This window comes from Osmerus mordax, chromosome 13, assembly GCF_038355195.1.
Source record: "Osmerus mordax isolate fOsmMor3 chromosome 13, fOsmMor3.pri, whole genome shotgun sequence".
NCBI classification, from domain to species: domain Eukaryota; kingdom Metazoa; phylum Chordata; class Actinopteri; order Osmeriformes; family Osmeridae; genus Osmerus; species Osmerus mordax.
In genome coordinates, this window is record NC_090062.1 from 6,520,896 (window position 1) to 6,532,740 (window position 11,845).

The 11,845-nt window shown below is 47.0% G+C and overlaps 1 protein-coding gene across 1 annotated transcript; it reads right to left on the reverse strand.

Moving 5' to 3' along the window:
- Nucleotides 1–612: 612 nt before the first annotated feature.
- On the reverse strand, nucleotides 613–11,602 carry LOC136955313 (aggrecan core protein-like). The gene is made up of 19 exons (XM_067248994.1): nucleotides 11,506–11,602; nucleotides 11,251–11,342; nucleotides 10,821–11,112; nucleotides 10,470–10,644; nucleotides 9,779–9,906; nucleotides 9,383–9,676; nucleotides 8,802–9,092; nucleotides 8,539–8,713; nucleotides 8,255–8,382; nucleotides 7,846–8,139; nucleotides 7,666–7,764; nucleotides 6,089–7,555; nucleotides 5,848–5,961; nucleotides 4,824–4,937; nucleotides 3,702–3,860; nucleotides 3,518–3,600; nucleotides 3,274–3,418; nucleotides 2,798–2,980; nucleotides 613–2,641 (listed from the first exon to the last, which is right to left on the reverse strand). The coding sequence occupies exons 1-19, from the start codon at nucleotides 11,600–11,602 to the stop codon at nucleotides 2,568–2,570; spliced, it is 4,404 nt and encodes a 1,467-aa protein (XP_067105095.1). The 3' UTR covers nucleotides 613–2,567.
- Nucleotides 11,603–11,845: the final 243 nt, after the last annotated feature.

The following is an 11,845-nucleotide window of genomic DNA, read 5'->3' on the forward strand; positions in this document are numbered from 1 at the left end:
ATTGTGTTCCGGAGGTCTAGGTCTGAGAGTGAACCTGACATGGTAAATGGGAGGATGGTGGGTAGAAGTGTGAGAGGGTGGGACACAGAGGACATTAAAAAGGACTTCTTTCATTCCCAGGGTGGGACTGACAACACCAGCTACCCACCCTGTTGGGCAAACAGAAATGTACCCTGATGTTATTATTCCTATGACTCAAATCCTATTTACACCCATGTTGCTGCTTCAGAAACACTGACTCCACTGAGACTCAGGCAGAAGGTGAAAGCCACTTTTGTTTGTCTTTGCCTGGAATGTTCGGGTGTCGACCCTTCTGGAATGAGACTGAGGTGACTGATTTTTGTTGTGTCTCAGGTCTGTTGGTTAAATATGACCGCTTGGTGGATGTTGCAATGTAGCTGTACTTGTATGTGTTGCAAATAGCAAATCAACCTAAAACCTCTTTAGAAGGTAGCATAAGATGTGACAACTTCAAACACATCTCAATGATATAATGGGTTGCAATATACACCTTATTTCAGAGAAACTAGATTCTGGTGTAGTCTAAATATTTTCTAAACTCAGAGCACATGTACACAGCACACTGCAGCCAGTAACAATTAGTATCTTTATTTGGAATTCCTTGATATGTTTTGGGAATACAGACATTTATGCACAAACAGTTCATTTTATGCACATCCGGATACATTCTACAGAGCTACTGATGGGAACACCATACCTTGAAATGAGGCTTTTTGCAGGAGTGCCTTAAACCAGAGATTAGATTTCAGTGCCATATCTGAACATTTCTGTTTGACCGTTTGCATCTTGACTATAGATTCGTAGTACACCACATATTGCTTTAGTAACAGAGTATCAGTGTATCTCTCCTGTTGTACCAGAGTCTAACAAGAGGCCTGGCAGTACTATGATCCATATTCTATTGCTGTTCTGAGGGGAGTGAAGTTTGAAGTAGATCTGTTTCTATTAAAGTCTCGTGGTGATTTCTTGAATAGAAGTTCTCTCATCTGATATTCCTATACAGCAGGTGACACATAGTCTGCAGGAGGCACAGCCTCCAAAATACACACGAGGCAAAACAAGTGCATGGGTTTAGCAATGACAACTGGAGGACTAGAAGCAATTCGCACTGCGATGGTTACAAAGGTATCCTAGGCCTTTCCTCTGAGATAATATGAGACAACAATTAAATAGATTATAGTTACTTAATGAAAGCTTGTTGAGGCACACCTGTCCAACCGACATGCTATGCACTGCACAGCCAGGTAAAAGAAGCTGGCGACATTACAGAACACAAAAACGACACGCTGCAACGTTTTCGAGGTCAGTGCTAATTCAACTTCAGCCTCTTCAGAAAATGAATACAATACAGTTTCACACCTGACTGAAATTGAAATACACTGACTCGAGTCCTGTTCTAATAATCCTACTTCAGCTTTGATATCCAGGCTCTCTGATCTTTGCCTGAACTCTCTGGAGCAGGATCCTCCTGTGTGACATTGGCAGGCTCAGTACACTGCAGGATGAAGCCTACTCAGGGTGCAAGGCTTACTGTACTGCCTCTGCTAGGTGAATGAATAAATTAATGGACGTGTATTCACATTGCTTGCTCTGTTCTTCCAAACTGATTTTTATGTATGTGGTGAAGACACTATGGAAGGGTGCATGTTGATTTTCACTTTCTTTCACCATGGCTTTGATTAAATAAATTAAAATGTTTTTTTCTTTAGGGCAGTTTTCTCCAAAATGAAATTTTGCCAGGTGTTTTCATACATCCTAAAGCAGCTTGTCAGAAGTGGACTAAAGAGTGGACTAAGTCACTAAATCCTAAATGAGTCAGACATTTATATCTTCAAAGCAACTTTTCAAGATCTGAAAACATCCAACAAGCTTTGACTTTAGGATCCCTTGAACATTCACACACTTCTCAGAACAGGACTTCAGGTACCTTCCTGTACTTCCTGTCAGTTGGAGGAGCTGCTCTGTTGTAGGCTTCACTGTCTCGGTTCTGCTGCACCAGACATGGCTGGAGAACATCCACCAGCCAATGCAGCGCTCCTCCCATAGTGACTACCAAGACAGCTTCTGTCACACTCTCAGACTGTCTGAACATGGATCTAACTCAGCTCATCCAGACCAAGTGCAATATGGACCACTGGTGTGACTTTTCCTTGGAAAGTTCTGGACTTGACGTGAGAGAGACAGATGCTGCTGATGCAGTCACCACAGTTACATCCAGTCTGGTTGGGAACATGGTAATGACATTCACCTCATCAACAGCATAACAATCCAACTGAAACTTGTAATTATATTACTGATAAAAACCAAACAATAATAAAAATAATCAAATATAATTATAACATTTCATAATCTTTGGGAACAAAAACACTTAATTTATCTGTTTTAAAATGATCACATTTTCAAAAAAACACAAACATGGACTTCTCAAGCTTGCTTTGGTCTTTGCAGGAGGACACAGCGTACGTTAAACATGGCTTTTGTGTAGTGTACGTGTTCTTTTAAAATTGCTATCTAAAAACATGAACTCCTTGTCCCTCAGTCCATGCTTAATGAAGCTGCTTGCTGGCTGATTCTGATCGACTCCTGGTGGTTCTCCTCTGTATTCTGTTGCTGAATGCTACTGTTGTCGGGGGCACATACGAACACAATTTGAATCAACAAATTAATTAAATATGTATCTTTATGTCAATATACTGTATTATTTGTATATTAATGCAATTTTTCACTGGATGAAAATACAGTCCAATTGCTTTGGAGAAGACCATGGGGTACTCACAGTTGATACATTCCACCTGGGGTTTCTCCCACTGTCCGTCTGCCAAGCAGCGGACCACAGGCAGGTGACGCTGCATGAAGCCTGGGTTACACTGGTAGCGGATGATGGAGTTGACTGGGTACAGCTCCTTCCTGTTGCCAAACATCCTGGCATTCTCCACCACGGGCGGAGACCCACATGACACTGAGGGGGGAAAGAGACATCAGATGACATGGACTAAATCGTGGCTCGTCACTCTCATGGTTCCAAGATTACACAATGTATAGACAGTTGCCAGTAGTAAATCAGTCAACTATATTTGCAAAGAACTTAATTTTGAACAGTGTAAAAAAGTGCTTTACAACAATCAAATCAATATAAATCCTACTTTAGACAACATAACTCAGTAATTAATCAATGGCATAATCCCTTGCTGAGGCTACTGTTTCTCCAGGCTATATGCTTGAGCCTGACCACCCAGGCCTGTGTGTGCATACCTGGGCCAGCCTTGCAGGTGAAGGGCAAGTGGTAGTTGCAGGGGACATCATTCCACTGGCCGTTCTCATGCCATATCATCACAACACAGTCCTCTCCAGAGTTGAAGTAGTTGTCAGGCTGGTTCGGCCTCCAGTTCTCATATTGCTGCGAAGAGATCAGGACCTCAGTGGTAGGAAGTCACAATATAATTAAAAAGTGGTATGTCATAGCACAGGTAACCTGTCTTCTATGTGTTTGACTCACCAGAGGGGTTCCATCTGTCCAGCGGAAATCATTCTCCATTGTCTTGTCATTCAGGCCGATCCACTGGTAGTCCTGAGCATTAGCTGGATGCATGGGACAAAAAGAACGAGAATATGCTCTCTTACAACCACTTCTCTCTCTGTGTCTCCCTCTCTCACATACATGAATACAAAGCAACACTCACAGTTGACAAAGTGCTGTTCCTCAGGGGTGATGATGCTGACCAGGTGTGCATTGAGGTCCCTGCATCGCTGTTCTGCCTCTGGCCAGGTCTCCCTCTCAGAGAAGTGCAGGTAACAGTTCCCCTGAAACTTAGTCCATCCCTCCTCACAGTGCTGCTCATCTGGAGCAGCAACACAACAGGGGAGCAGTGAGACAGAGCGGACCACACCTGGAAGGATGTCAGCTTGAAACCCGACGAAAACACTTTTAGAATAGACTTAGAACACAATAGAACGCCTGATTAGAACACAAAAATCACATGATGCTGTCAACCTTAAGGGAATAAGGAACAGCTGCATCCACTTTCTGACTAAAATTGGAATCATGGTGATTGAGCTTTTAAATAATGTTGACAAGAAGAAATGGCAGATTTAAATATTTCCAATATGAAGTCCCTCAAGACAACATCCTGTAGATGCATATTTGATATGAGCTCATCTTAGTAGGTGACGTTCAGGGGAACAAATGACCAGTTTACTTTTTGAATTTCCACTGTTTTGCTCTACTGAAATGTTCAAGGGATTCATTCATTCCACCACCACACCCTTATGACTTCACAATTTCAGTAAACGGCTACTTAAACTACACTGCACGAGGAGGAGCAATGAAAAAACACCTCTATACGTCACCACCAAACCATATGTTCTCCAGTGGTGTATAGTATTTAGTGGTGACGCATGCTGTCGATGGTTCCCCTCCTTCCTGTGCCATCTCCCACCCATGTACAGTCTCACAGCTCATGATAGTAGGCACACAGGAAGTCCTGCCTCTGTATCAAATAGCCTACACTGCTGACCTCCTCCCCTCACAGACTGAGCAAGGTCGCCCTCAGACACTGATCTATGTCATTTAGGACTTTTCCCTCCAAATTCTATAAATGAGGATTCGGGGGAAGGTAATGATGTTCGATCTGATCCTGAAGACAATAGGACTGACTGAGTTCCTAGACACCCACACAACCAAACCAAACACCTTGACGCTTTCCCATGATGCAGGCTGCCAAAGGGGGGTTTTGCATCAATGTTGTTCCTGTTGTTTTTGAGAGTCTGCTGTTAGTGTTTATTAGCTGAAGCCGACCTCATACCGATCTCACAGCGGTCCCCTCCGTAGCTGGGCAGGCATAAGCATTTGTAAGAGTCCACAATTTCCACACAGGTTGCTCCATTGTCGCAAGGGTTGGAATGGCACACATCAACCTCTGTAAGAAAGGGGTGGGGGGTGAGACTGGTGTCTCGGGGACAGGCTGGGGGGTAGCAGGACAGTTTGAGGGGTGGCAGGTCTGGGGGTCAGGGGGTCTGGGGCCAGAGGGGGTGGGGGGTGGCAGACTGTACAACTCATGGAATCTGAAAACTCAGAGCTGCTGCAACATTGTGATCCAGACTTCAACCTTGACTGTGCTTTTAAGATGACTGAAGATGAGTGTTTGAGAGGTAACGCTTGGGATCAAGGATGCCAAAATGTGTCAAACATATTCATAAACCATACAGAGTATGGCATGGTCATATTTAAAGCAAGGCTAAGTCTGAATAAGCATATGTTTGGGCAGCAGATCATGTTCAGATTCATGTAGAGGCAGAACAGAAGTACCAAAATGTACCCAGGAGTTAGCAGACATGCAGCAGAAGAAGGCTCTCTGGAACAATGTGGCGTAGCGGAGCAAAAACAACACAGGATGGACTGACAGTCTCCATAAATGAGCGTGATAGACACAAAGGTCCTGAACCTCCAGGGAAAGGCCTCCACAAACACACACATGCCAACCGACGGTGACGCAGTCTGACGCACAAGTGAGGGCCCAAACCAGACGCAGGCAACATGAACCCAGGACAAAACAAGACACATTACGCAAAACATACACCATGAAGACAGAGGAGGGGAACAAAAATCATTGTTAGTACGAATGTCACTTGCAAATATATGAACTGCACAAAAGTCTAACTTTACACCTGACTGTAATGTGTATGGAAACCATGCAAAGGGTACTGTGATTAGAAAAACATTAAGAAATGTTACTGTGCTTGCAAAAGATGTATTATGTTTACAGTCAATTATGGAACATTCTGAGATCAGGAAAGGGGGAATAATGTTTCTCCATCAGGAGGACTTACCATACTGGCACCCCACTCCTCCCAGCCCAGGAGGACAGTGGCACAGACCCACCCCATCCTGTACTGAGCATGACCCAGCACCACACGGGTTGGGGTCACATGGGTTTGGATCAACTAAGGATGGTCAGACCAGGACATTAATCAATAATTACTCAGTTAGAATGATTGATTGATTTGTACCCTAATTTTTGTATTTCTATGAAGAAGTTTCACATGGAAACTGACGGAAAAGAGATCTCACCCAGGACTGACGAGGGTTCTTCCATCACAGCAGGAGTCGGCAAGGAGACAGCAGAGGCTGTCGTGGCAGCAGCAGCTAGACCTGCAGGAGCCAGGACAGGGCTGAAGGTCACATAGACCTGCCCATAGTTCTCCACCAGCTCAGCTCCAGCCAAGGCCTCTTCTGGTCCTACTGTGCCCCCAGTCAGTGCCTTGTCATCGGAAGTGGAGGACAGCGTCACCAGGGGGATGTCTCCAGAGTGAGCCCCAGAGTAGACTCCGCTGGCTGGGGTTGGGTAGGTCTCCCCGCTGCCTGAATGAAAGTTGCTGCTGGTGCTTCCCTCCCCACTGATTTCCACGGGCCCCTTCCCCAGCTCCATGGAGACCGATGTCCTGGTGGACACCTCAGTCAGGACATCACCGGTTGTGAAGATGATGATTTCTTCCTCTCCGCTGGCAGAGGAGCCAGATCCAAAGATCCCTGATGCGGCCCCGGAGGGGAGGCCTGAGGCTCCAGACCCAGACCCTCCACTCCCTCCTCCAGAACCATACTGTAAGAACCCAGATGCCTCCTGCTCTCCTGAGGATGACCCTGTGAGGTCGGTGAACCCTGACCCCAAGAAGGTCACCCCTGAGAAGAACCCTGAGCCACTCCCGGAGGATGAGCCACTGAGGTCAGCGCTCGCCATCCCGCCGGACCCCGAGATGTCCCCAGAGCTGTCCCCAGAGCCGCTGAACTCCAGGCCGCCCTTCCCTAGCTCCTTCTCCCTGCCAGTTTGTGAGGTGGACACCTCCAACAGTTGACCATCGATCAGCATGATCACAGTATCTCCACTGCCTGATTCATCCCCGGACAAGCCACTGGTTCCTGAGGGATAGTCCCCAGATGGAAAACCACTGTATCCAGAAAACTCCGCAATGGCACTTGAGCCGGATCCAGAAGACATTCCGGAAAACTCCCCTGAGCTGCCTGAGATGAGGCCAGAGCCACTGCCGGATCCCCACAGGTAACCACTGCCACTGATCATCCCTGAGCCTATCCCAGAGGGGAAGGTCAGGATCCCAGTGCTTCCTTCCCCTGCCTCCTGAGGGCCAGCAGATCCAGAGCCCTCCCCAGACAGGACAGCACCGCCTCCTGAGAGAACCACGTCTATCACAGAACCGTCTCCGCTGAGCCCGGAACCAGACAGCTCTCCGCTGAGCCCTGAACCAGACAGCTCTCCGCTGAGCCCGGAACCAGACATCTCTCCGCTGAGCCCGGAACCAGACAGCTCTCCGCTGGTCAGGCCAGACGCTCCACTGGGAATGTCAGACCTCCCACTGCCAGAGGAGTCACCAGAACCGGACATGTCTCCAGACCCGGTCAGAACACCAGAATGGTCCCCTGATAAATCTCCAGAATGATCGCCTGAAGATTCACTGGCACCAGATGCCCCAGAACCAGAACCGAACTGCTCTACAGAGATGGGAGGAGTGATGGAGGGGAGGACTACAGAGAAACATAGAGAGAAACACAAAAAGGATGAAAAACATTAGAATAACTGCATGTTAGGGTATTAATGTGATCTAGTCATGAGAAAGAGAGCTAATCTTACATACCTGGTCTCAGTAAATCAGTTGTTGATGTACGGTTAATCAGAGCTTCTTCTATTTCTGTGATGTTCATTCCAGTTTCATTGGCCAGAAGTAAGATGTCCACTGTGGGAGGTGAAGTTAGACCAGATTAAAGATGAAATCTTTGAATCCGATGAATCAGAGCATATCGAGTTTGCTGTTTACCTCTGAAACAGTAGGCATCATATCTGGCATCCAGAGCTGGGTAGGCAGTCTGGTTGGGATGGGCATAGACCGTGTGTACCCCAGCCCTCCCTGCACCACACTGGGCCCGGGGCTTATTGATGGAGTAGCGGACGCTATGGTCCAGGAGCCAGCCAGCGCGGCACTTGTCGAAGCCCAGCCTCCAGGCAGCATAGAGCTCTCCAGTGGAGGCCAGAGAGGCGTTCTGCTCCTGGCAGTGGGCCAGGGCCTCGTCATAGGTAAAACCATCACCAGACCCTGCATGGAACACCTCACCTGTAGAGAGGAGGGAGGAAGAGAGAGAATGGTGAGAAAGTTGGGAAGGATAGGAAGGAAAGGGTGAGAATCGTGAACAAGAGGAAACTACCACCAACGTCAGATCTTTACTTACCCTTGAGCTTATCGATGTAGCAGTACGCATCGTATCGCTCATCTGCGGGCCTCAGGCCATAAGACCTCACGCCCGGCAGGTGCTCCAGGTCTCCAGCACACTTCTCCCTCGGAGACACGATGGGATACCTCCAGGGAGAAGACACGAAAGGATTGGAACAATAGTTTGAATAGCGATCATTTATTATGATCTAACATTTATTTTTGGCAGGTTAGCTGAGTACATATTGTTTTTCTCAACAACACAGGCATGAAACGTCCCGTTCAGTTTCACTCCAGCATTACCTGACAGTCTGATCCAGCAGCCAACCAGCAACACACTGGTGGTACCCTGCCTGGTAGGCTGCCTGCAGCTGCTCTGGGGTTGCGATGGAGGCTCCGACACTCTGACACGCCCGCTGGGCCTCCACAAAGGTGAAGGAGTAGCGTTTGGAGGCAGCGCGGTAGAGGAACACCACACCTAGACCCAAAGACAAGAACTTCACTCTCATCGCCAAGTTTCATTGTTGGTGGAGTTGAATAAATAACGCTTGACTATCGGCCTTGACCTGTAGGGGGCAGCACGTAGCACGGCCCATTCTCTGTGCAGATCTCTGCCCCGACGTCTGGCCTGGCAGTGGCTCTCTCCACCTCCTCAGAGATGACCTCTGTGACGCTGGGGGGCTCCGGGAGGGGCAGCTCAGTGGTGTAGGCGAAGTCGGGACTAGTGGGCCTCTGAGTGACCAGTTCTCCCAGTGCCTCGCTTTCAGTGGTGGTCTTCTTGAGGAACACCTCGGGGCTCTCGGTTACCGTGGTGACAGTCAGCATGCCACTTCCTGAGCTGTCCTCATCTGGGGATTCTGGGATAGACAGGAAGGGATGCAGGAGTAAATGTTGGGTTATATTTATGTATTAGCTGCACTATACAAGCAAGAGGGAGCTCTACGATCCAGGTACTGTGTGTCTCTCCTGTGTATATAAAGGTCCAGTTTACATAGTAACACTTTATACAGGACATTGTCTGCTGTATGTCTACAACATTATTGTGCTATATCGTAGTGGGCCGTTACAATTATTAACCGACGTACTGCCTATGGCATGTCATTTATCCATGAAAGGCGACTGTGTTTTCAGGATTTATGGACCATACCTGTGAAGCAGAAGGCATCATATCGAGACTCTGGCTTGGGGTATCCTGTCTGGTTGGAATGCAGGTACACGGTCCTCACGCCCAGCAGTCCGCCTCCGCACTGCGCCCGGGCGATGTTGATAGGGTAGCGGACGCTTCTGTCCCCCAGCCAGCCTGCGTTGCAGACATCCAAACCAGCCTGCCATGCCAGGTAGAGCTGGCCGGTCGTGGCCAACTGGGCATCCAGATTTGAACACTGCTCCTCAGCCTCAGCGTAGGTGAATTTAGCCACAGACCCAGAGTAGAACACCCTGCCTGGGTTAGAAGAGGGGGTTGTCTTATCCATACATTGTACCTTAATTCAGCGTTTCAAATGAATGAATGTCTAACTAACACATGCAGGTTGAAAGGGTGTACCTGTCATCTTCTCAGCGAAACAGTACACGTCATAGGTCTCGTTGACATCTCTTACTCCGTAGGTCCTCACCCCCGGTAACTCCTCTTTATCACCGTAGCAGTTCCGTCGAGGGTCATGGATGGGGTACCTATCATTCATAAAAATAGCTATTACTATCTACAATAAGCCACACATAAATGTGTTATAAAATGTCCTAGGGATAGATACCGTTTATGGAATTGAACTGTTGTTATCATCTCCTATGAAACAGAATCAATAAATATAAAAAATACTATGAAAAATGAGATCATAAATGGTCAGCCATTGGTTTAGGAGCATGAAGGCTTTCCTTGTGAGAGTGTCAAATACAGCAGGTGAGATCAGAGCAAAGCAGACTCTGCTAGGTTTGGCAAAGTATGCAGGGATGGAAACAGGACAAAGGACAGGCTGTGAGCCTGAAGGAACTGACACACTCTGGGGCTCAGAGAGGCTGGCGTCTGTATTCAGACAGCACAAACAGTGACATTACACAAACTACTTCCATACATCATCCAACTACATCATGTTCTATTCATAACCTTGTCAGGAGAGAAAACATTAAGCCAAAAAATGTGAACTGTGATATTCATTCCCTTCAGGGCAGTTGGAGAGGAAGTCAGATTGACAGATGTTTTGATCTCTATTGGTGCTGGTCTAACTTATCAGACTGACCTGACAGTCTGGTCAGAGAGCCAGCCTGCATCACACTGGTGAAAGCCATCATCGTAGGCAGCCTGCAGCTGTTCAGGGGAGGCAATGACAGCACTGTTCTGAATACATGCTGCCTTCGCCTTCTCAAAGGTCAGAGTGTAGCGGGTAGTGATAGCACGATAGTGGAACACAATGCCTGAGAAAAGGGAGGAGACATTTTTCAAATAGTGATATTTTATCTTCATATCTTCAGTCCTTCATTATTATTCTTATTATAATCATTGTTATCATTTATATCCACGTTATTTTAAGGAAATGAGAGTGTGGTTATGTGTAAAACTAGATAGGTGTTTATTTTCAGTATCACCCTACCTTGGACCTGAACTTGGACTGTGTCATGGCTGTCCTCGATGCCATGCTGGACCTCACAGCGGTAGGTGCCCGAATCATTGGAGTGCAGCTCTGTGATCTTAATGCTAGCGTCTGTGGGGGTCATTGGGTATCCCACCATGTGAACCCTGTCCAGGTACTTGTCCTCTACCTGTATCTTTCCTTCCATAGCGACCAGGATGACTGACACCTTGTCTTTGGTGACGTGGCTCCATTTTATGCGGTGGGAGAGGGGGGCTATGGTGGGGGCTCCCGGGTCATTGACCGTGTGGTCCTGGTGGAGGGGGGGGGAGGGGGGAGGGGGGGGGGGGTGTGAAGAACACGATCAGGCATCTTAATAATTAAATGACTGCATATAAAATAATATTGCCAATGTCTAACTGAAGACTGTAGTATTGGTGTGAGGCTGTACCTGGAAGTAGCAGGGAAGCACCAAGGTGCTGCCCAGTAGAGGGCGCTGTGGGCGTTCCAGAGGGATGCTGACACTCAGAACATCCTCAGGGTCTGTCAACAGAGGCAGCCCCCCACACACATGAACACATGATAATAGTCTCATATATTGTGCTGTGTAATATTACATGGGGACACATAAACAGTAAAACATGCAGCGTATATACAACAGGATCAAATAACATACTTATTTAGTGTCAAACACAGTCACACTTACCTAGGAATGAGTGCTCTTCATATGAAAATGATGGTAGGTCGAATGTTGCTGAGCCAACGTGCAGACACACAGATAATAGTAATATCCACTTGTTCATATTTCCCCTAAATTGTGTGATAAAATAATTACTTCTCAGATCAGCATCAGAAACCACTATTAAACAACTTTCTGTAGAGGCCAAAATTGAAAAGCTTTCCACTTTTAAATCCTTAATGATGTCATCCAATCCATTTGCCTTAAAGTAGTTTCCTACACTTAAAGTACAGCTTTCCAATACCCCCCCCCCCCATAATTCATAAATAACACCATGACTAACACAGTAGATGATTATTCATTATGT